The sequence below is a fragment of the Panthera leo genome, chromosome D1 (genome assembly GCF_018350215.1).
Source record: "Panthera leo isolate Ple1 chromosome D1, P.leo_Ple1_pat1.1, whole genome shotgun sequence".
NCBI lineage: Eukaryota > Metazoa > Chordata > Mammalia > Carnivora > Felidae > Panthera > Panthera leo.
In genome coordinates, this window is record NC_056688.1 from 63,297,120 (window position 1) to 63,320,963 (window position 23,844).

General features: G+C 51.2%; 1 protein-coding gene across 4 annotated transcripts; it reads right to left on the minus strand.

Moving 5' to 3' along the window:
* Positions 1–19: 19 nt before the first annotated feature.
* APBB1 (amyloid beta precursor protein binding family B member 1) lies at positions 20–22,291 on the minus strand. 4 transcript variants are annotated; one of them, XM_042905228.1, is made up of 15 exons: positions 22,166–22,291; positions 14,455–15,189; positions 10,241–10,354; positions 8,540–8,715; positions 8,391–8,447; positions 8,226–8,311; positions 8,048–8,111; positions 7,451–7,600; positions 6,971–7,098; positions 6,445–6,559; positions 6,211–6,295; positions 5,847–5,930; positions 1,001–1,116; positions 677–853; positions 20–592 (listed from the first exon to the last, which is right to left on the minus strand). In XM_042905228.1, the coding sequence occupies exons 2-15, from the start codon at positions 15,173–15,175 to the stop codon at positions 425–427; spliced, it is 2,241 nt and encodes a 746-aa protein (XP_042761162.1). In that variant the 5' UTR covers positions 15,176–15,189; positions 22,166–22,291; the 3' UTR covers positions 20–424. The 4 variants fall into 4 exon arrangements, with proteins under 4 accessions (XP_042761162.1, XP_042761161.1, XP_042761160.1 ...); XM_042905227.1 differs by lacking the exon at positions 10,241–10,354 and adding an exon at positions 21,920–21,987 and having other exon boundaries at positions 22,166–22,290; XM_042905226.1 differs by lacking the exon at positions 10,241–10,354 and adding an exon at positions 21,890–21,987 and having other exon boundaries at positions 22,166–22,290.
* Between the last annotated feature and the right edge of the window lie 1,553 nt (positions 22,292–23,844).

Here is a 23,844-nt window from a genome sequence, read left to right on the forward strand (position 1 = left end):
GCACAGGAAGGCACACACCTTAGCAGGGCAGACAGACTTTATTAGTGATATCAGTACAGCAGAGGTGCCCATGGAACAGTGGGGAGGGGACCCATGCCTGGACCAGTCCCCCTTCTGCCCCTGCCAGACCCTACCAAGATAGGGCCTGGCCTAGACCAGTTCCTCCTGCTCCACCTGAAACATGGGGGTGGAGAGCCTGGGGCTGGCCTTGCTTCTTGCTCCTCTTATCAATCCGATATTGTCATTTCCCCGAAGGGATTAGGTCTCTCTCTCCCCAGCCCCTAGGCAGGGAATCCCAGCTACTAGGGAGGGGCAGCTTTGAGGGGGCCTGAGGCCTAACAATAGCCTCTAGGGCCCCTCCCTGCCCCATACCCTTGAGTTCCCTGGGGCCCAATGCAAGCAGGTGGAGGGAGGACTGAGGACTTCAGGGGGTATGGGCCCCCAGGCGTTTGGGCTTGAGGGAACCCCACAGCGACTGAACGCCCCTACGGACAGTCCACCCTACACGGCGGGCAACGGACTCTGCAGGGGGTGCCGGGAGGCAGGAGGTGGAGGCCTGGGAGCGTGCATCCAGACACTTCTGGTAGCGGAGCTGCAAAGAGGCAGGTGCGGCAGTCACTCTCCAGCCTGCCCCATGTGGGGTGGGCATCACCACTCCATCACCCTACCCACTTACCATGCAGGCAGCCTGCACAGCCTCTGAGAGGCTGGCAGCATTAGGCTCGCACCAGAACATGTGGCAACAGAAGGAGGCTGGGCCGGCAGCCATGATGAATGCAAATGTGTGGACATCTCTGCCCACAGCCAGGAAGGAGAGGAAACGCACCCGACATTCCCCCAGCACTGCTTCCGTCTGGAGGGAGGGAGCCCAGTTAGAAAGGAACAGCCCAACCCTCTCTTCCACTGAGCACATCCACCTTACTGGCAGCTCTTCCCCCACCACCCCAGGCTCCCCTCCATGGCGAGGCACAGCCATGCCTTCTCCCATCCCAGTCTTTACCTGCTGATGCAAGATGGTAAGGGTAGCAGGGGCCACACTGACGTGACTTGGGGTCCACTGCTCACGGCTACTAGAGGACAGGACTGACTCCAGGGCCCCATTTATCACATCTACCCCTGGAAGATATGGACACAAACATGATACCACTAGGGGTGGGGAGAGTTTACCCCAGGTCCTTTGCTCCATCCCCATTTCACCAGTTTACAGCCCTGTACAATGCTGCACAGATATCCCTTCCTTGGTACCCTCTTACTTGGCTTCAGTAATTTAGCACTTTTCTGGTTTCTTCAATATTGAATCCTAGGCTTGGTTTTCTTCACCTGATTCTGACTCTTCCTTCAGCCTCCTAAATAAGCTGATCCCCCAAAGCTCTGACCTCCCCACATCTTGGCTCAGTGTTCACCCACATTCAGACATTCAAATACGTCACACTACAACAACTCTCAAATCAGCCCCTAAAGGCCACTCCTCTCCCAAGACCCAAACTTTGGTTTGTTTTGTATCCACCTGAGGTAAGTTGACTTTTGTGTCCCACCGTGCTACATCATTATAGTGCACAATTGCATTTACACCTATGACAATCTCCCAATTGGTTCTTTTATTACCATTTTACAGATAAGGAAACTAATGCTTAAAGTTCCCTTCTTTATATTCCTAGTTTTCAGAAGTAGAAGGAATGTCAAATCTTAGTTGGATTCAGTAATTTCTATAATGTGCTCAAAGGAAGTAATGCAAGATTCCTGGTTTTTTAGATCAATCAACTTCCTCTGTAACACAGTGGTTTCCTCCATCTCAAACTGTTATTCAACACTTCACTCCTGCATCCCACTTTTGCCTGCACTCAGCAGAAAACCATGGCAGGAGAAGCACATAGCATGGTGCTGCATGGGTGCTGGTCCCTGCACTACTCATGAACAGGCAGTGTGATCTACTGGTCTTTACCTTCGCAGCTAAAAGGTTAGAATAAGCAGTGCCTACGTGGAGGCATGCAGCCCTGTGGGCCACTCCTGGGCCCTCTTGCCCCTCTCAGTGCCTCCGGGCTCCCAAAGGAGCAGACTACATGGACCCTCTTTGGGCAGAGGACAAGGAAGAGGACAAATGTCTTCCTCGAAAGTCCTCCCTCATCTTGGCCTTGCTCATCTCACCTCTGACTGGATCAAGGCCAAACTCCTCTCCCAAGCATGCAGGTCCTCCAAAAACTGGCCTCATCTGAGCTGTCAAGCCTCATATTTTACTGCTCCCGGAGCTTCAAATGATTTATGTAGCATTTATTAACATCTAGTCCTGGCAAATGCCCTACTAGGCAAATGGGGAATGCAGAATAAGAGAAGAGGATGCCCTCGAGGGACACAGGCTGCAACTGTGGAAAAGCTTCGGTTTGGAGTACCCTTTCCCTCTTGACTGAGAAACTCCCGATACTCATCCTTTGGGGTTCATCCAAGTCCCGCCCGGAAGCCTTCCCTGCTGCAAGGAAGAGAGAGGATGTTGCAGGAACAACTCTTAGCACATCTGGTAACTGCTAGAAAACCTTTCTCCATACTGGGCTGTGACCATCTCAAGAACAGAAGCCAAGTTTAATTCATCCCCATGTCCCCAACCCTAGCACAGAAGAAATTCCAGATGTACGAGCAAGTCACCCTGAAGGCAACATGGGCAAATGCATCCAAACTGGCATAACCGAGGAACCTAGAAGCCCACAGAACGGTGACAACACAGGCAGTCCTGAGTGGGTCGGATCCGACTGCCAAGGGCTGTGGTGTTTTCGACATTTATACCACTCAATGGAAACTCCTGAAGACCATGAGTGTGGACAAGATATCGAAGTCAAACAGCTTAACAAGCTCATGGGGCTGTGGGGATGGGGCCTGGCCTCAGAGGAGGGGGAGGATCAGCGTGGAGGGGGGGAAAGTAGTGGAGCAAGTGGCCTAGAAAGTCTGCCATATTTGGTAACAACTCAGGAGTGAAACCTACACCCTGAACCCCAGCCCTGCATTCCCAATACCCCTTATCCTACTGTGCATTTTTTTTTTCCAGATCAATTGTTGCCTTCCAACATAGTATGTAATTTTGTTATTGCCTCTCTCTCCTGGCTAGAATGTCAGCTACCTGAAGGCAGTAGTCTGTCAGTTTTGTTCATTCATGTATACCAAGAACCTAGAATAGTGTCTGGCACAAATCAGGCATTCAATACTTATTCATTGAATAAACGAATGATTGAGTGAATATTGCAGCTTTAGGAGGGGCCAATGCTAAACTCCTAGAGGTTACAAAGGGAGCATAAGACAAACCAAGAAGTGAGGTTAGGGACTCAACAGAGCAGACCCATCAAGGTGACAGGCAGCAGAGGAGCGTCAAGGATTGCAGATGCTTGCTTCATCATTATGAGAACCTACGTAAGGTGGCAGAAAGACAAGAGAGTAGGGGTAGTAACTGGAAGAGGCAATGAGGGTTTGAAAGTTGAGGGTGAAAGGCAGAAAGAAACGAAAGCAAAGGTGAAGAGGTCAGCCAAGCTTCCTTCCTGCTCCCTGAACATGATTTTCTCACCTCCAGCTCCATGTCTGTGGCAGTGCCATTGAACCTAACTGGAATACCAATTGCCCGCTGCAAATCCAGGCCTTCTTTCAAACCCCACCTCAATCCCCATCCTTTCCAAGAAGGGTTCCTTCATTGGATATAAGATGCTGGTCATTAAAGTCAGTATTGTTTGAGGGGAAGAGCAGAGAATTGAAGATGACCAGGTTTGAGTCCTAGGTCTACCATGTCCTGGTCATGTCATTTGAAGCAAGTCTCATTCATTCTTTGATTTGTTTATCCATTCACCAAACACTTTTGAGTTCTTCCTAAGTATCTTTTGATGTGACAACTGACCACATCTTGAAGCAGTCTCTTTTTTTCCTCTGGCCTCTCTCCTGCTGCTCTCACTATCCTTGTCAACTTCATCCTCCTGTACTGTCCATTAAATGCTGGAGGACCTAAAAGCTAAGCCTAGCCTCATTTCTCTTTTCACTGTGGGTTGCCTACTTTCGGGGGTCAGTCTTCTCTACACTCATGGCTTTGATTACCTCTATAACCCAATAATGCCACATTTGAATCTGCAACCCAGACCTCTCCTCTGTGAATTCAGCTGCCAACCTGAGTTTGCCACTCAGCTTCCCCAAGGCACATCAAAATTGGCATGTCCAAAACTGAACTCCAATCTCTATACCAAAACTGGCCTCTTCCAAAGTCTGCTACCTTTAGAGAATGACATCACCATCCAGTTAGTTCCCAAAGCCAGGAAGTCAGGAGTCAGCCTGAATGCCTCTGTCCCTCGTCCCACCTTCAGTCAATCACCAAGATATTTAATTTTAATTGTCTAAACATCTCTTGAATCTGCACACTCTTCTTCAGCTCCACCATAGTCCACAATACTCTTCTTACCAGCCATGACTACTCCAAGACCCTCTCAACTGAGTTCTTCACGTCCACTTCCACCTGCTAAACATCTTTCTCCATGGCATAGCCAAAGCAAGCTTTTACAACATTCTAATCTGATTATGCCAAGTGCCTCCTGAAAACTCTTCTATAGCTCCTTGCTGTTCTTAGGATGAAGACAAATCATTAACATGGCCTATGGGGTCCCACAGTGTCTGACTGCTACCCAGCTCCCAGCATCATCTGGCACCAATCATCTTCTCTCAATGCCTTTGAAGTACCAAAATGCCTTCCACTATGGGTCCTCCCCTACACTGTTCATTTTGCCTGGAATGATCTTCCCCTGCTTTATTCTCATCTCTATCCCATTTTGCCACATTAGCTCCTATTCATTTTTTGGTCTTCGTTCAAATGTCACTTTCTCAAGAAAGTCTTTTTTGACATTCTAAACAAAATGAAGTTCCTCTGTTACAAGTTTTATAGCACCTTGCTACTTTCTTTCAATGAATGTTCATTTGTAATTACACATTTATTATTAATATGATTATTTGATTAATTCCTTTTTTTTTCTGCTGTAACCTCCATGAAAGCTGTGGCCATTGTTCTCCCAGGACCTAGCACATGGTAGGCTTTATAGGTATTTGTTAGCCAAATGAACAAATAAATAACAGGTACTGTGAAAGCACTGGAAATATAAGTGAGAACCAGATTTCTACTCTCAGTCCCCTTATCTACAAAATGGGTATTACCAAAATCCCAACTTCATAGGATCATCAAAATTTAAATGACAAAGGGGCACCTGGGTGGCTCAGTCGGTTAAGTATCCGACTTAGGCTCAGGTCATGATCTCATAGTTCACGAGTTCAAGCCCCCCATCGGGTTCTGTGCTGACAGCTCAGAGCCGGAGCTTACTGCAGATTCTGTGTCTCCCTTGCTCTCTGCTTCTCCCCAACTCGCATTCTGTGTGTCTCTCTCTCAAAAAAATAAACATTAAAAAAATAAAAATAAAATTTAAATGACATATATAGAAGTACTTCACAAACAATAAAGCATCTCACAATTATGCTCACTGCTTCCTCTCTAGGTGCTCACAGCTCATAGTGCTGTAATACCAAACCCAGCTCCCAGCTGCTACTTGGTGTTTCCAGTCATCTAAGACCTACCTCCCAACCCAATCAAAGTTTTTCCACGGGATGCAAGAGTTGGTCTCCCTTGCCTAGTTCATTGGTTCACACTCCATAAAGGCATGCCAATTGCTGCTATAGGCAGGACACAGAGTGCAGATGGGACAGAGGTACAGGAGGTGTACCTTTAAAGGGCAAGGTGACATCAAGCATGAGGAAGGTCTGATAAAAGAGGTATTGGGAGGCAGAAGGTGGGAGCATTGCTTTGGGATCAGTGTTGGTGGTCCCTAGGTAAAGAACACACATACCAACAGGTTTAGCAACAGGCACGTTCCCCAGGTAATAGACTTGGAACTTTTGTACCAACTCATTCTTGGGTGCTGGGAATTCCACTGTGGAAAAGAAAAGGAGGATCAACTGTGGTGGCAGGTGTTGCTCACCCCCCAGTCCCCACCACGAGGGCATAAGCTGGACATGCACCCAGCCAAGTCCTCACCTCCACCCCTTCCCCATCTGCCTTTAACCAGAGTCCCTTCACTTATTTGCTCCAAAGAATTCAGTCTCCATGTGCCCATTTTTTATCATGTTCATGTAGTAGCACATGCCTTTTCTTGAGTCACCGCACCTTTGCTAACACAGTTGAGCTGGATCTGGAAAAGTTGTGTCACTGACCTTGGAAAGGGACATCCACAAGTTTAGAGTGGTCCAGGGAGAGTCCATTTACCAAGCAGCGGGCATTACGCCGTTCGGCCATGATCTGAGGAAGGGAGAAGCGGAGGGGAGGAGCGAGGGAGAATCCATTAGGGCTTCGTTGCCCTGGAGCCCCCCCACCCCAACTCAGTGACCCCACCCACATCCTTGTAGAGCAAAGGTGGCAGCTAGTCCAAGGAGTGGAGGGGGCCGTGCCTTAGAGCAGATCTCATGCAGGCTGGTGGCGATGTTCTTGGCAGGTGCCTCACAGCGAAACACGTGGCACTTGAGCATCTGGGTCAGTTTATCACGAGCTACGTAGGCAAAGTCCCTGTTGGGGGAGGGGCACCTCAGTGTCTCCCAGTGCCATCCAGTGCGAGGCATCATCCCTACAAACCCACACCCTCCCTGTCCATCGCAGCTCCTCAGGGCTTCCAGCCTCGGGATGGTGTCCTGTGGGTGCTGCCTTCTGGCTGATGGGTAGACAGGCAAGCATGCTGAAGAGGGGAAAATGGGTGAGCACAGCGGGCAGGAAGGGGCAGGGCAGAATAGGGGACCTCAGGTGCTTTGAGGTGTCTGGTCCAAGTGTGGGAGGAGGAACAGGAAGGTAAATTAGGCAGGCATAAGTACCTCTCTCTGGGTCCGGCAGCACAAGAGAGGCAAAGAATAAAGTTAGGGAGGAGAGCCCCCACTCTGACTGATGGATGAGTCCCCGCCCTAGGATCCCAGGCCCAGCTCCCACCTTCCACTGTCCCGCCCGACGCCCCACACGCGAATGCTGACAATGGGCTGGGCATGCAGCAGGGCCTGAGTCTGTGGCTCCACCAGCTTTAGTGTCTCGTCCTCCAGCTGTAGCAGTAGGTCCTTTCCCTGTGGGCCCAGAGAGCAAGCACTCAGTGGAGCCCCAGCTGGGGAGGTGCTGATCTCTGCCACCTCCAGCTCAGGGCACCCCCAACCTTGGCGTTGGACCACCCACCATGCAAGCCTCACTCTAGTAGAGGTCACATCTGTCATCTCTTATGTGACTCCTTTTAACATCTAGTCACTGTTAGAAACCATCTCCCAAGGCCCCAACCTGGGATCACACACCCATGTCACAGGGCTGTCACTTGGGGGGCTGACACCTCCATCACCCCGCCGTTGCTCAGGCAGCCCAGCTCTCCTCTCCCTCACAGCTCCCTTCCCTTCTCCACTGTACCACACCTGCCAGTTCAGCCCTCACCTCCCCCCAGCCCCCAGACATGGGGTCGTGCAGATTGTTTTTGTGGTAGGAAAGCTGACGGATGCAGTTGTTGACTGCCACACTGCTGCGTCCAGGGGCCAGCTCCTCCTCGGTCATCTCCACCCAGCCTAGGGAACGCACGGCGAAACACTGCCAGACACAGAAGAGGGGGTGGGAGGTAGAGGGTCTGAGCTAGAACCGGAGGACCCCCAACATGGGACACTCTCCTGCTGAGAGCAGAGGAGTTCCTGACTCAGAACATGGAATCTGGGAGGGTATGTTGAGCTCCCCAAACAGGATATGGTTGGTGGGAGGGGTGCTGGTCTCAGAGGAGACCGCTGCTAGTACAAGGAAGCATCTGAGCCAAGCCTGGATGGACCCCCACCCCACCCCCGCCAAGCCACTGGGCTGGTTGAGTTAAACACTGACATGCCTCTGGTCCTGACACAGGGGTCTGTGCTAAGACTAGAGGAGCTCCTAACTCAGGACCTGGAGAGCTTACTGAGACTAGAGATACTCCCAGAACATGACATGAGGGGGGTCTCCCACACACACAGGAGCTCCAGCCTGAGGAATGGGCATTGGTCTTGAACAAACCTTGATCCCTGGGTTGGCATTCCGTGGAGGCAGCTTCTCCTCCTCTTGGGGTAATGGCTCTGGGCTGGAGGAAGATGGTAACACTTAGTATGGATCACCAAACAGGGAACTGTCCCAAGGCCTCTCCCAGAGAGATCCGTCCCCCGGCTAGCCCACTGTGTTATGCCCTCCCACTCACCTGAGGCTCTGAGCTGGGAAGGACAATGTCCCCTCCTCAGGGTCCTTCAGCCCCAAATCCATAGGGGCCTCCTCACTGGGTTCATCCTTGGGAAGGGGTGAGAGGAGTCAGGACCAAAATGATGCCCCCTCTCCAGTTCCCCCATTATAAAGCAGGTCCCCTCACCTTCCAAAATTCTCCATCCTCAAAGCCTTCTCCATGGGCAAAGCCTGTCCAAGTGAGCTAGGAAGAGGGATGGGAGCAATGAATGGGTGGCTCATCTTGCTCCAGCAGCACCACCCCTCCATCCCTGGACAAAAAACCTGTGAGCTCACCTGAGACTCCTCTTGGGGGCTGTTCCCCTGTGAAGGAGAGACCCGGCCCGGGGGCTCCCACTGGGTGGTCCCTGTTGGGATGTGCCAGTAGTAGGTCCCTGAGGTATCCTGGACCCTCATCCATCCAGCCGGCAGGTCGGAATCCGTCTCGAAGGCGTTGGGGTTCCAGAAGGAATCTGCCGGGTTGGGGGGTGCTGATGAGGGTGTGCCCACCCAACAAGCAGTGGGTACTTATGCCCAGTCCCCTCACTGACACTCCACTGTACAGAGGGAGGAATGGGGGGAGGGCTCCAGCACAAGGTTCCTGCTTCCTCCTAGAGCCTGCAGTCTGGAATCACAACATGGGGGACCACCCGCAGGGGACATGACTCAGGTCTCCCCCTGGACCCTGCGCCTAGCTAATGTGGCTACATAGAGGGAAGGAGGAAGGCAGAGAGAAGGAGGGAGGTTGGGTGACCCCAACTGACCTCCTATCATACATATCCATATCTCAGGTGCACACACATATCAGCTCCTGCACACACATGTGCACTCAGGCACACAACACATACAAGCCCTACTACACACCTGTGCAGCCACAGAAACACAGAAACACAAGGATGTGCACACATAGAAAATGCCAATATAGACGGCAGGTATCAAAGTCAGGGGCACCCACATGTGCAAGGGCAAAAACATACATACACACACCAACTCCAGCCATACACTAATGCAGACACCATACACAGAGGTGTGCACACACACAGTTATATATATCAGCTCCCACCACATGTGCGCAGAGACCACACCCACAACAACCCCCAGCATGTGTGGGTACCACACAAATAGTGAGTGCACACTCAACCTCTGCCACACGTGTGCAGATACCACAGACACTCATACCCAGACCCTTTACCACACACAGACGCAGGCAAATATTTCATGCACATGCACACATACCTGTGACATACACTCTTCGTCCCCTAGCAGAGCCACACCACTCCAGCTCTGTGGCCCAGCTTATGCCTCCTCTGCCTCTCCTCCTACCCAGCCCCACCCCACATTATGCCCAGCCCCATGCCACCCCTCACCTGGACTGCTGTCCTGCAGGATGATGGCCAGGAAAAAGTCCTGGGAGAACATGGCGCTGGTTCCCAGCCCCTCCTGTCTCCACCCTCCCTCCTCACAGCCCCTCCAGCCCAGACAGCTGGGCTCACAGCCTGGTGCTGGGCTGCAGAGGAAAGCTCATCCCACCCCCTTCTCACCAGGGCAGAGCGCCTGCCAGGCAAGATCCTCCCCCGCCTGGCGCTCGCCAAGGAGAGGCCAGGACCACCACGGGAGGGGACCTCCTTGGTGTGGGGATGGAGGGTCCTCATAAGACCCCAGCCCATCCTGCTTACATCTCTTCTTTCTAATCCTGGCTCCCCTCCCCCAATCCTGAATCTCCATCCCACCTCGCAGCAGCAGCAGTCGCCACAGCACCACAGTTAAACCTAGTCTTGGGGACACCAGGAAGCTCAACCCCTCGGGAATACCCCAGCCACCTGGGGCCCTGCAAAGCCTGTACCTCTCAGAACAAAAAGGGTGTGGCTTCAGGGCTCCCAGAGCTCCCTCCCGGGCCCAGAACCTGCCCGGCAGTTTGAGGCCAAAAGTGGGCCTTAAGGGCTGGGCCCTAGCAAGCTTCAGGTTGGGCTTGGGGCTTCCCATCACAGCCCCCCTCACCTGCCAGGGCCCAGCTAGGCTGCAGCGTCTCCTCGGCAACCGCAGCACCAGGATGGCTGGGAGCGCCCAGACTGCTGACGTGCTTCCCGTTACCAAGGAAACCAGGAATCCTGACTGGTCCAAGAGGCAGCAGTGAGGATACAGGCAGTCCCCAGACCCAGGCTGCTGGGCAACCGGGCACAGAGAGACTGGGAGCAGGCGCGGATACCCAAGGTGGATGCACACCTAATGTGAGAGTCATTTATTTGAGCAAGATATCTCACCACCCTCAGCTTCCAAGTGAGGTGGGTTCACAGAGGAGGGGCTCTTCTTGCCTGTCCAGCCTTCTAGGTAGCCATTACCACCTCTTCTCCCTCCACCCTCCCTTCTCCTGAGGCCCCAGGGAATTAGAATGCCTGCTCTTCCCCAGGAGCCCTCCATCATCTTCAGGGCTCTCCTATCAAAACTTTCAGGAACACCAACACCCAGGGCAACCATGCCTTACACAGCCACACCCTTCTTCATGAAGGGTCATACACCTTTTGAATCTGGAGACCAATTCACCATCTTCTGACTGAGTCACACATACCAATCCATCTGCCATCCCTGGTAGCCTGTACCTTCCTGCTTCAAAGAGCTTCATCCTTCCGATCTGTCCTGGAGGGGCCGCTCTCCCCCCTTTGACCATCTGGGAGGCCCTTCTGGACCTGGCACATCTCCCTCCAAGCACAGCCCCACTCAGGCCTTTGCTGCCACATGCACACATTTTTTTCAGGAATCTTCACTCCTGCATCAACTCATTCAGGCACTCACGCACGAATTCAAAGGTTTGTGTTCATTCATTCATCCATGCACACCTTCATGGTGAAACCAGGAGTGGCCATTTACTCAGGAGTCAATGAATCGCATAATGTTCTCTCCTCTTCTCCACTCCCATGTCACTACAGTAGTCCAAGCTACTACCTGGAATTCTTACCCAGATCACTGCAACAGCCTCACAGGTGGGCTCCCTCCTCCAACCTCATCTCCACCAATCTGGGCTGCACACTACAACCCAAAATTGATTGTTCCAAAATGCTAAACTACTCTCCACTTTAATATTCCTAATTGTTTTCTCTTGCTCTCAGGATAGAACTTAAACTCCTAGGGTTTGGGTGCTGTTATGAGCCCCTAGCCTCTGCCCCTCAGCCTTATCTCCGATCACCCCCGCTCCCTCCTTGTCTCTCTCTCTCCCTGCTTGGTAAGCCCCTCATCCTTTCCAAGTCCAGCCTCCCTCCCTCAATCTTCACCTGGCTATGACCCACTCCTCCTTCAGGCATCCATGTAAAGGTCACTTCTCAAAACTGGCCCACCCCTTTCCCCCCACCATGCACATAGGCAGGGCTGAGTGCCCCTCCTGCATCTCTCCCATCCCAGTGCTCACCATGCTGATCAGAACTGCCTGTTTATCTTTGTCTCCCCCACTAGACTGTGAGTACCATAAGGGCAGGTCCCTTGTAGAATGCATTCTCAGCATCTAGGACAAGGCCTGGTGCCGAGTATGAACCCAACACAGGCAATAAAGTTCTTTTGCTCATCCGTTCACCATTCATTCATTCATTTATTCATGCACTTATGCATTCAATAAACAACTTTGTGGAGATCCTAAGATGGGAAGGAGAAAATACTTTTGTTCAATTCTACTCCATTCCTTCAGGAGTCCAGACTTCCTCTGTGGCCTTCATGGTCATAGTACCACAATTACAAAAGAGTAAGCAGTGACTCAGCCCCTTCCTTAGGCTGGCCCCACACCACTCACTACTTTGAACTTCCACAGTCTCCACCAGAGCTTGATCCTTGACCATTGTCTCTCACTGAGGTTGATGCCCGTGTCCAGCATACCCTTCCCACTCCTTCAGCAGTTCTATCCTCCTTCTCCCAGAAGACTCACAAGGGCAGCTACTGCAGTGACCATCCTAGCAGCCCCTGAGCAATCAGGCCTCTGACTCATACCCACCGCTAGGACAGGGGCTGCAAACCAGCAGCCTATAGACCGATACAAGACTCAGATTTGGTGGGGCCTGCATGGTGCTTTTAAAAAAAAAGAATTTGGGGGGGGGGCCACCTGGGTGGCTCAGTCGGTTAAGTATCTGACTTCAGCTCAGGTCACGATCTCACAGCTCAGGAGTTTGAGCCCCACGTCGGGATCTGTGCTGACAGCTCAGAGCCTGGAGCCTGCTTCAGATTCTGTGTCTCCCTCTCTCTCTCTGCCTCTTCCCTGCTCACGTTCTCTCTCTCTCAAAAATAAATAAACATTAAAATAAAAATTAAAAAAAAAAAAGAAACTGGAATATTTCACATCAATGTCCAGTTTTCCATTTACCTAGAAAAGTTGCATGAACTGGCTCCACTGCAACTACATTTCCCCCCACCAACCCTATAAAAAACAAGCTAGAGTGGAGTAGCTAGCAGCTGCTCCCTTTAAAGGGGGTCCAAGCAATGACCATCGAAGGCCACTAACATCACAAAAAGAGAGGCAATCAGACTTTGTCTTTGATAGAAGTACTCAATACCACCTATGAAGTGTTCTTGCAAAAGCAAAACACAAAAAACCTCTCAAATCTGAGTCTGATCAAGGCTCTGGAACTCACTCCCAAATCTACAGGAAATCTAGGGGAAGAGAAACCTGTTCAACACTGCCACAGCGAGAGCGTCTGCAAATCCAGACCATGGAAAATCCAAGACAAAAAACACAGTGTCTCCAATTTAAAATGACAGCAACAACAACAACAACAACCTGCAAGCAAAAATAGAGGACAGACAGAGGAATGAAACAACAATATACAGATCCAAAAGAAAATTTAAGATACACATCCACCGCCAAAAGGTCTGGGACTCTTTGGTTATTGATTCAAACAATCAAAACTTTTTTAAATAGCTGAGTTGGGGGTCATTATTAAACAACTGGGAAATTATAAACATTAACTGGATATTTGATAATATTAAGGAATTATTGTTAAAATTTTGTGTTCATGACAGTAATGTTGTAGATCTTTTTAAAGGAGTTTTGTTTTTTGGAAATGCATGGGTAAACACTTTTGGGCTTGAGTGTTTGCTTCAAAATAACCTAGGCTAGGGCCCAGGAGTAGGTGGGGGTATGGATGCACCAAGATTAGTCATGTGTTGATAATTGTTGAAACTGGGTCATGGGTAAATTGGGCTCATTATTCTATTCTCTCGACTTCTGTAGATGTTTGAAAACGTCTGTAACAAGTTTTTTGAAAGGGGATGGTGTACTGCCCTTTGCTCACCTCCATGAACTGCATGTCCCCCTGCAAAGGCTCTACCATTTGGGGCCTGGTATGGTGCCTGCTGCCAGGCACACACAAGAGTCTTTCCTGATCTTTACTTACACCCCAGCCCACAGAAGTCCAGGATAGTAGCTACAGCCCATTATCTCTGTCCTTTGTTCCTCAGCCCTGTCTGCATCTCTATGTGACATGAGCAAATATGGAGACTCAATTTACTTAAATAGAACACATTTAATGATCAATCTTTGGAGTCCTAATATCTATTTTCTCCCCCCACCCACCCTACAAAGAAGAATATGTTTATTCTTCCTTTACTTCCTTTTAGTCAATATTCCATTCCTGATACAAAGGATACAAAATGGTACCCTTGCAATGCCCAGAGGGGTCTCTGCACATAATCCCCGACCTCAGTCTTTCCAAATAGACCTCTGTGGGGAGGTGCTGCTGCTGCCTCCAGACCCGGCCTGTTAAAACCTGTTTCAAGCGCACCTGGTTCATCGTGCTGTGTGCATCAGTGGCAGGGTATGCAGGGCCAAGAGCTCAGGTCTAGACTCGGTTCTACTGTGATCCCAGACTGTCTGTGACTTTAGGAAAGCTACTTAACCTCTCCAGGCCTCCTTTTTTTGTCATCTGTAGTACAGACATCATAACAGTCTCTACCTCACAACATTACTGTGAGGATTAAATATGATAATGCTGAGCACAGGGCAGTACCTGGTAAGTACTCCATAAACGCACCTAGTTTACCATCCATCAGGGTGTGCATGACGGGAGGATCTATCAACTTGTGCAAGCACTCTGAATGCAGGAATGGTTTCGTTCAGGAAAACCTGGCTGGATATGGTCTGCTGAGGACTGAGGACATGTGCTCTGTGATTCATCCCCAGGCTGGCCCTGGCCTCTATTGCCCTCCCATATTCCCCAAGTGAAGCTCCATTAAGGTACCTGTGTCCTCCGGGGAGCCATAGGAGGGGCTGCCCTGGGATAAGGTAGCCCAGCTTGAGTCCTCATCACTGGCTGCACTGTTCCGCATGCCAAACAGGAGGCTGGCACTCTTGCTGTGCTCTCGGGGACCGTCGGCAAGGGCCTGGGGTCTAGGGGGCATCTCCGCACTCTCCGGGGGCTCAGGCAGCCCTTGGGGAGAAGACAAGTCCTCCTCCTCCTCCTCCTCATCCTCTTCCTCATCATCCTCCTCGGCCTCCCCTGCTGCCTTCTCCTCTCCTTCATCTGGCCCCTGCTCTTGGGTGCTGATGATCAGACCAGATCCTCGGAGCCCTCTGTTGGCTGCATTGTGGGTGGAGAGCTCCAACTCAGAGTACAGGTGCATCAGGCCTTTGGGGCCCAAGGGTGCCATCTCAGGCTCCTGACTGGCCTCCTCTGCCAGGGTCAAGGTCACGTTGCGGTTCTGGTCACGATGGGCCGTGGCAGCCCGCCGGAGCTGGTTCTGGCCCTCTTTTAGCCATTTGGCATTGGCAGGGCCTGGCTCAGGCCCACCACCCTCCCCCATGGCACTGCGCAGGTCCTTGGGTCCCACAGCCGTGGCCTGCAACTTGGAGTTGAGCAGCTGGTTGTGGGCAGCGTGCAGGGGCAGGGGTAGGCTCAGGGCGGGGCCTCCGTGGCTGTTGGCATTAATGGCCGACTGGCTCAGTGACGATGGAACAGACATGGCCTTGGCAGATCCTGCGGGGTGGGGAGAGGAGACCATGTTCAGCCTCCAGGTCTGGATAGCAGCACCCTTGCTTCTGCCCGGGGCTGTGCTCTGCACCTCCTCATCTCCCTTACACACAGCAGGCCAGCACCCACCACTCCATGTCCTGTGAGCTATTTTCCCATGACAACAACTAGGCCCAACTGCTGTCCCCCTTCACCATCACCTGCTCAACCCTATCTCCACCAAAGGCTGGGGCCAGGCCCCACAGTCCACTCCGGCCCTAAATCCCCAGCCCTGAGCTTTCTGGGACAGTACAGCCAGCCCCTGCTCTGCCCTCGCTCCCAACAGCAGAGCCTCCACACAATGGCTCTCTGTGCATCCCCACCCCCAGCTTATCCGACCGGTGCTTATTGTGCCAGGGACCCAGCTGGCGTGGGACTGGCTCATGTGTTCTGGACACTGGACACTCACTGCTCCCTTCCTCCTGCCACATTGCTATCCACAGCCCCCTACTGTGAGCTCCCCAGGCTGTGTTCCCATTGTTGTTAAATCACTGGGCTCAACCAGCCCTGAAGCCCACCCCTACTAGGGGCTGTAAGAATAGGAGAGAATGAGCTGCAGAGCCATCCCTCAAGGGCATGGACCTAGGAAGGAAGGTCACAGAGGAAGGACCTTCAGTTCCAATCCGTGGCTCCTTTGGCCAGTTGAAGCTACATTTTGATGACTGTTTCTATAAAGTGTCTCACCATGGGCATTACTCCATCTGCCAGCTCCTATAATGCCCCATGCCTGGATCATTGCAGGGGCTTTTGACCTATACTCTTCAGCCCTTCAGGTCTTGATCCAACTGTCACCTTCTCAGTGACACTTTCCCTGATACCCTTTTAAAACTGAAGGCCACCAATCCCTCTCTCAGCTACACCCAAACCTTCCCTAGTGCCTAGACTGTCAAGCTATTAATCAACATTATTATTATTATCTGTTTTATGATTATCTCCTCATGACTATAATTTCAGTTCCATGGTGGAGGATTTTGTCTTTTTTTTTCAATGCAATATGTTCAGAGCTTAACACACTCTTGGCACAGAATAAGAATTCAATAAATATTTGTTGAATGAATGTATAACTCCACCCTCCCATCTCCTAAAGGCCCCATTTTATCATCTCCTCTCCCAGTTTCAGAAAGCACACTTTGGCCATGTTACTGTGTCTCAACAGTGCCCCAACTAAACCCCATCTGCCCTTCAGGTGAGGGGATCTCCTGTTCCACAGTGACAGCACCCACTTCCTATCCCCTTGGACCCCATCTCCTTACAAGCCCTTTGTGGACCACCTTCTCTGCCTACCTATCCTTCCAGCCACATAGCCCAACAATCCCACCATCAAGGCCTCACCCTCCCCTCCGCATCTCCCTGACCTTCCATTGCTCTGCTGCTCTCCTTCAGTGACCCCCCCACTATAAAGTGCTTACTTCCTGGAGCCTCCCTGCCACCACCTCACAGGTCATTCTCCCTGACCAACTACTACCCAATTCTCTCTCATCCTGGCCCTCTTAGCTCCTACTGTGTCACCCTTCCCCCTCCCTGATACCCTCTCTTGGAGTCCTCTCTTCCTACTTGACCCTTCCCCCCAGCACAGCTCTCCCTCACTGACTGCCCCTCAACACACACCTCTCTTTCTGACTCCTACCATATGGCTCTTTCTCCCTGATTTCTCACCTGAGAGTTCTCTCTCCCCCTGGCCCCACTGGGGAGTTCTTTCCCTCAGAACCTCTGGCCCCGGGTCTCTCTGCACCTCAGTGCAGCTCTGAGCCCTGAGCCAAGGCTGCTGGTGAGGTGCTTTTGGCTGCCTGAGCAACATTCTGCTGTCTCTCAGGCGCAGTGCGCGGTCCTGAGGCAGGAGCCATAGTCTACCCTTCCATCCTGCCCAGCTCCTCCGCCCCTAGCACAATGCTGTGTATACGTCTGGGGCATGGATGAAAACATGTTGTCTGTGTATCTGCCTCACATGTAACTGCTGGCTGCTTGGTGTGGCTCCACTTGGGCAATAAGCAAACTCACGGTCACTGGTATAAATGAGAAAAATAAATGGCTCTGCCGCTACCTAGAACCACAGTAATCTTCCAAAAATGGAAACCAGATTGTGTCACTCCTCAGTTGGAAAACTTAGATGGCTCAGTGCTGCCTTCAGGATAAAGTCTGTGCTCATTAGCAGGACACCAAGAGCCTACTTGAGCCAATCCCTATGACCTCTCAGACCTCCTCCCCCTTCCCTCCTTCTTTCACACCTTACACTCCACCCTCACAAAGTATGGCAGATTCCGGAATTGGTCGTACCCTCACAACCCTGGCTCTTTGTTTATAGTGCTCCCCCAGCTTGGAATCCTACGTCCCCATGTGAGAATCTCTGCTCATGTTTCAAAAGTTGGCTCAGCAGTCAAAGCCCCTAAGCAGTGAGCCTTTCTGGTTCAGTCCTCTCTCCTCATGCTCAGGAGACTGTTCCCTCCTCTGTCTCACGACACCCAGTGCCCCAGTGAAGTCTTATTCAACTTCACATTCCCATTACCAAGGAGTGTGTGCTGTGCGTCTATGACAGAGTGGGCCCTTGGTGTGGATGGAAGGGAAAGATGGAGGAGACAGATATGGGAAGAAAGGAATTAGGAGGCCCAGAACTAGTGGCAACAGACATTGAGACAGGTTTGTGTGGTCCTGTGGGCTGGGGATGGGCAATAGGAGTGTTAGGTAAGGTGCTGGAGAATGATGAAGGCAGGAATCCCAGAGCAGCAAGGACCGAGATCTAGGGAAAAAGGGAGGGATGGAGTCAGCATAAACCAACATCCTGGCTTGAGTCTGTTCAATAGTCGGATCTCCATGAGTTCCAGGATGTAGAAGACCCCATGACTCTGGCAAACTCAGAGAATGATGGAGATGATGAGCCCTTCTCTGAAGCAGCAGTATATGGTTCCAGGTTTCTAAGAGGTCAGGATGGGACCAATCTCCTTAGCACTTGGAGGTGTGATCTGGGATGGGCACATATACTGTGAGGCTGAGACGGTGAAGAGCCAGCTCGACTCCAGGGCATCCCTGTCCCTCCGGTCACCAGGGCAGAAAGTACTGGGGGAGAAATGAGGCAGCTCTGTTGTCAACAAATACTGAAGCCTGAGCACCTGGTTCAAGACACTGTGTGGTACCATCACCTAAGTTTTTGAGGTCAAAGGATGACTAGTATCTTTAAGAAGGGGCACATGCCAGCTTCTCCCTTCTCCTTGGGAGTCCCTGATCCCTCTCAAAGGATGGAAAGATCCACATGGATTCTGGCTCAAGGCAAGGAGCTAAAAGAGTGGCCACTAAGCCTGAAGGAGCTGATATCAGACCACAGGGGTAGGGGTGAGTCCTATTCAAGGTCAAGAGTCCTCTAGCCTGCCAGCTTACTATTTGTGAGGCACTGTAGTAGGCATGGGGAAGAGTGATGAATTATAAAGAAATGGTTTCTCCCCAGTGATGTACACAATCTAGCAGTGTAGTGCCAGTGTCTAGAACAGTCCCTGGCACCAATAAGCACTCCCTATTTGTTGAATAAATGATGGCGTATTGTGATGGGGGAGGAACAGGGCACTATAGGAGTCTGAGGCTTATTCCAGCCTAGACATCGGCAAAGACCCAACTTGGTGAAGGGACTTTTTTTTTTTTTTAAGTAAACTTCACACCCAGCATGGAACCCAATGCAGGGCTTGAACTCGACCCTGAAATCAAGACCTGAGCTAAGATCAAGAGTCAAATGCTTAACTGACTTAGCCACCCAGGCGCCCCAAGGAAGGGACCTTTAAGTTGAGACAAAAACACAACTGTCCTTGGACCACCCCCTGTACCACCCCTCCCTGCCAGCGGAAGACCTCCCACTCCTCCTTCACAGAGGAAATGGAAGCCAGCAGTTGGAGAATGTCCAGAAACACAAATTTGCTGACTTCAGCACCTACCCCTTTCTCCTTCTTCCTAAGACCAACTGCTTCATCTGTTACTTGGCTCCTTCCTTTCATGCCTTTCCAGGAATTTTCTACCACTGTTTATCCATTTTTTCTTCTATATAATCAACCTCTCCTTCTCAATGGGATTCACTATCTCCCAGCTTAAAAACAGAATGTTTCTTGACAGATGCTCCTCCAGCACCACTAGCTGCTCTCTCTCCCCAGCTTAAGCAAACTTCTTGAAAGAGCTGTCTTTACTCACTGTTGCCATTTCCTCACCTTACACTCACTGCTCAGCCGTCTCCAACCCTGCCTGCATTCCCAGCACACCTCGGTAACACCTGCCAAGGTCAACAGGACCCTGTGTCATCTAATCCAACCCACACAGCATCTTGGTTGTACTCTCAACACCACTCAACACCCTGCCTCTCATCCAACTTTCATCCATGGCTCTCCTCCATGGCTTCCCCACACTACATCTCCTGGTTTTCTTCCTACACTCTAGTTCTTGCCCCGTGGCTCCTTAGCCCCCTATGCTGGCTCATCTTCCTTTACCAACTGTCACACACTAGGGTTTCTCATGGCTTGTTCTTATGCCCTTTACTCTTTCTCACCAAATATTCAATGTATTTATTCATGCCCATAGCTTCAGATGCCACCTATACACTGCTCATTTCCAAATTTACATCTCCATTTCAGACCCTTCATCTGAGCTCCACAACATGTACATTCAACTTCCTACTCAACATCTCCATCTGATGTCTCAAAGGCCTCTCAGACAAACATGCCTGCTTAAGCTTCTCTCTCCCACACCCTAACTAGTCTTCCTTTAGGATCCTGGCTCATGGAGTGATATAACCACCTTTCCGGTTGTGCAGCAGGGGTACCATCCTTGACACTAGCTTCTCCCTCACTCCCCACATTCCATCCATCCCCAGATACTGATAATTTTCTCTCTGAGGAAAATTTCTGGATTTCATCTACTCTCCACATCCACTACTATCACAATCTGTACCAAGGACAAAGACCTTAAGATCATAATTATTAACAAGGCCTAAATTGTCCTGCTCAGTGTGGCCTCTGCCTTCCTCTCCAGTATCAGCACTCTGCTCTCCAGCCTCACTGGCCTTCTTTTGATTCCTCGAAGACATGATGCTCTCTCCTTTCACAAGGTGTTTGCATGTGATTTTTCCTTGCTGCCTGGAACCTCCTTCTGCTAACCCTCACTCAGCCTAACTAACTGATACTCATCCTTTACATCTTAGTTCAAATGTCATGTTCTCAGAGAAGCCTTCCTTGGCCCTCTCTCTATCTCCCAGACCAGTTTAGCTTGTGCTTTTATGTATTCTCAAGGCACCATCCACCTTTCCTTCACAGTATTTATTACACTTGTGATTTTACTCTTCTCTGATTCCCTCCTGGATTATCAGCTCTGTGGGGACAAGATCCCAGTCTATTTTGCTCATAATTATATCTTCAGTGCCTAACACAGTACCAGATATATAAAAAGTGCTCAAAGTATATTTGTTGAATGAATAACTGATCAGATAGATGCCATTTTTTTTAAAGGATCACACTGTGTTCAGAGTATTTAAGGGGAGGTAGGCAAGAGGTTATGCTATTAGAGCAATGAAGGGAAAAAAAGAGTTTTGGCCTAGATTAAATTCAGTATCAGTGAGAACAGAGTGAAATGAATGGAAAATATCTGAAAATTAGGTAGTGGATGTGACAGAATTTGGTGACATTAGATACAGAGGGTGAGGGATACAGAGGGTGAGAGAGGTTAATCTAGAATGTTGCCCAGTATTCCAGCTTGGATAACTGACTGGAAAGTAGCCATTTCTGAAAGCTGAAGGGAGAACAGGTTTGGAAGAAGGGTAGAGAGGGAACACAGGGAAGATAATTCAGCTTCGGATCTGTAGGTCTGGAATTTCTGTTGAACTTCAATGAGGATGTCATGATGGCAGCTGGATCTGGAGTTCAGAAAAGAGGTCTGGGCCAGATATAAACATCTGAGAATCATCAGAATATATATATGAAATTTGAAGGCTTGGTAGTGAATAAAATACCCAAGGAGAAAGTACATAATGAGAGAAGATAGCTCAAGATGGAACTAAAAGCTTTACCAACATCTAAAGGGGGGGGGGGGGGGGGAAGGAGGTAACAAATGAAGACCACGAAGGAGCAGACAATGCCGGACAAGAGAAACCAGGAAAATGCTTCCAGGACAGTTACCACACACCACTGAATACTACTGAAAGGTAAAGAGGGATAACAGAAAAGTGTCCTTCGGAGTTGGCCACCTGGAGGTCTCCGGTGACCTTGGCTCCAGCAGTTTCAGTGGGTGTCCGCGACAGAGACCAAATTGAAGAGGTTTTAAGAATGAATGGAAGTGAGGAAATGAAGACAGCAAGTGTAGGCAAGGTTTCGGCTTTGAAAGAGTAGAGAGAGCTGGGACTAGTCTCGAGGGGCTGGGAATGCAAGAAATGCACAGGCAGTTGCAAAATACGTTCCGAATAACCTCCGAATTGGCGGTGGGAAAGCTGCCCTGGAGGAGTGTTTCAGCTAGTGCTAGGCCTTCTCGCCGAGCTGGGGACACAGCCGGCCGGCCCCAAGGCACACCCCTTAGTCGCCGAGGGCAACAGAATGCGGCTTGACAGATTCCAGGCCTGGGACCCTGGAGAAATCCGCCAGGGTTCTGTCCACCTCACCCCACGTCCCATTCCCAGCCCTTGACCTCCCCTCCCCCAACCCCCATCCCCCACCTGCTCCCGTTTCGGGTCCCCCATACTCGCCCCTCTCCAGCCCGGAGGGGCACCAGGTAAAGGTCGGGGAGGGGGCATTGTGAGGACCGAGGTGGAGCCTACAAGGGAGAGAAAGGGGGATGGTCGGAATGTGCGCGGCTGGAGGACCGCCCGCAAGGATGGGGCCTGGCCGGGGGAGACCCAGGCCGCGTGGGGAAGGGGCTGCGGGGTCCGCCGACCGCTGGGGAGGTCGGGATCCGGACTCCGGGGCTGGGACCGGGCAGGGGCAGCTCCTACCTGCGCGGGGAGGCCCCAGGCCCAGGTGGCGGAGGTGGCTCAGGCTGCGGGGCTCCGGCTCCGCGGCGGCTTCTCCATCACAACATCCCCCGCCCTGGAGCGCGCGGGCCGCGGGGCCGCGCCCCGAGCGGCGGAGGCGCGCGCGGGGCGGGGGGGCGGGGGGGGGCGCGGTTTGGACGGAGGGGCGCCATCTTGGGCCGCGCGCGGGAACGGGCGCGCGAGCCCGTCGCGGGCGACACTTGCCGCAGCTTAGCCGAGGGCCGCACCCTGCGGGACGCTCGGATCTCAGGGCGCCCCGCGGCCCAGCCGCCCTGGTCAGCCGCCAGCCCTGCGCCCGGGTCCCCGGGTCCCAGAGCTCTGCCCCTGCCTCCACAGACCCCTGTCCAGCCCGGCACCGCCCTCTGTGGCGAGGCGCCGGACTCACCGAGCGCGCCCCGCAGGGCCCAGGGCCCGCACTCCCGCGCGCGCCGCACCGACGAGGCTGGAGCGGGAGCGGCTGTGGCGGTGGCCGGGCCGCGGCGGCGCGGGGAGGGGCCCCGAGGAGACAGCCTGCTCCACTCTTGCGGCAACAGTCCCTGACGTCCTGGTGGAGAGGCAATGAGGACACAGGGTTGGTAACAATAATAATAATAATAATAATAATAATAGATCGTATTTATTGATCGCTTACACTGTGCCAGGCTCTGTGTTTAAACCTTTTACAGGCATGCATCCTCACACCAGCCCTGTGAGGTCGCCACTATTATCCTTATTTTTCAGAGACAGATGCTGAGATTAAGAAAGGTAAAGCGACTTGACTGCAGTCACAAGTAAGTGGTGAAATCAGACTGAAACCCATATGTCTCTTAACACTCTACCCCTGCTGCTGAAGGTAAAGCTGCGACACCCAAGGGCTTTAGAATGTCTGGAATAAATCACTCCCTGGTAGAAATTCATGAGAGGGAAGGAAAAAGGGAGAATGTGGGTGAAAAGAGGGAAGGAAGGTACGGAGGGGCTCCATGCTGCACAGACTACTCCTTGGATGGTGGGATAGTTCTCAGCGGCCAGGAGGCCATCAAGGATATGAGGGGGAATGTTACCATCCAGAAATCTTCGCCTGGTGCATTCTTCTAAGGCAGAGGTTTCAATTTATTGGAAATGCTAACCATTGAACAACTGACTGGAGAAGCCCTCAAGGTACTTCAAACTAAAGATGTCCAAATCTAAATTCATTACCTCATCCTTTTATTGGCCTTCTAAGAAGTTTCACTGTGGTGAAAAAGAACTCTCCCCAACACACGCATACACAGACACACACATACACAGTAGCCTGGATACAGTTTACTTCGCCCTTCCCAGTGAATGGCACCACCCTCTACTGGACTGTCCAAGCCAGAAGCCTCAAGATCATCCTTGACTACACTTTCACTTGACTTGAGGTGAATATGAATGTTTTAAATTTTTTTACTATGGAAAATTTCAAATATATACAAAAGGAGACTTAACAGTATAATGAACCATCATATACCCATCATTCAGTTTCAATAATTATTAATTCCTGGCCAAGAGTTTATTATGACTTGACAAACATTTATGATATATGAACCATGTACCAGGTCCCAACCTACAACCTAAGGATCCAAAGATGAATCAGATTTTACTGTAACCCAATCTGAAGATATAATATCTGACCTTGGTTC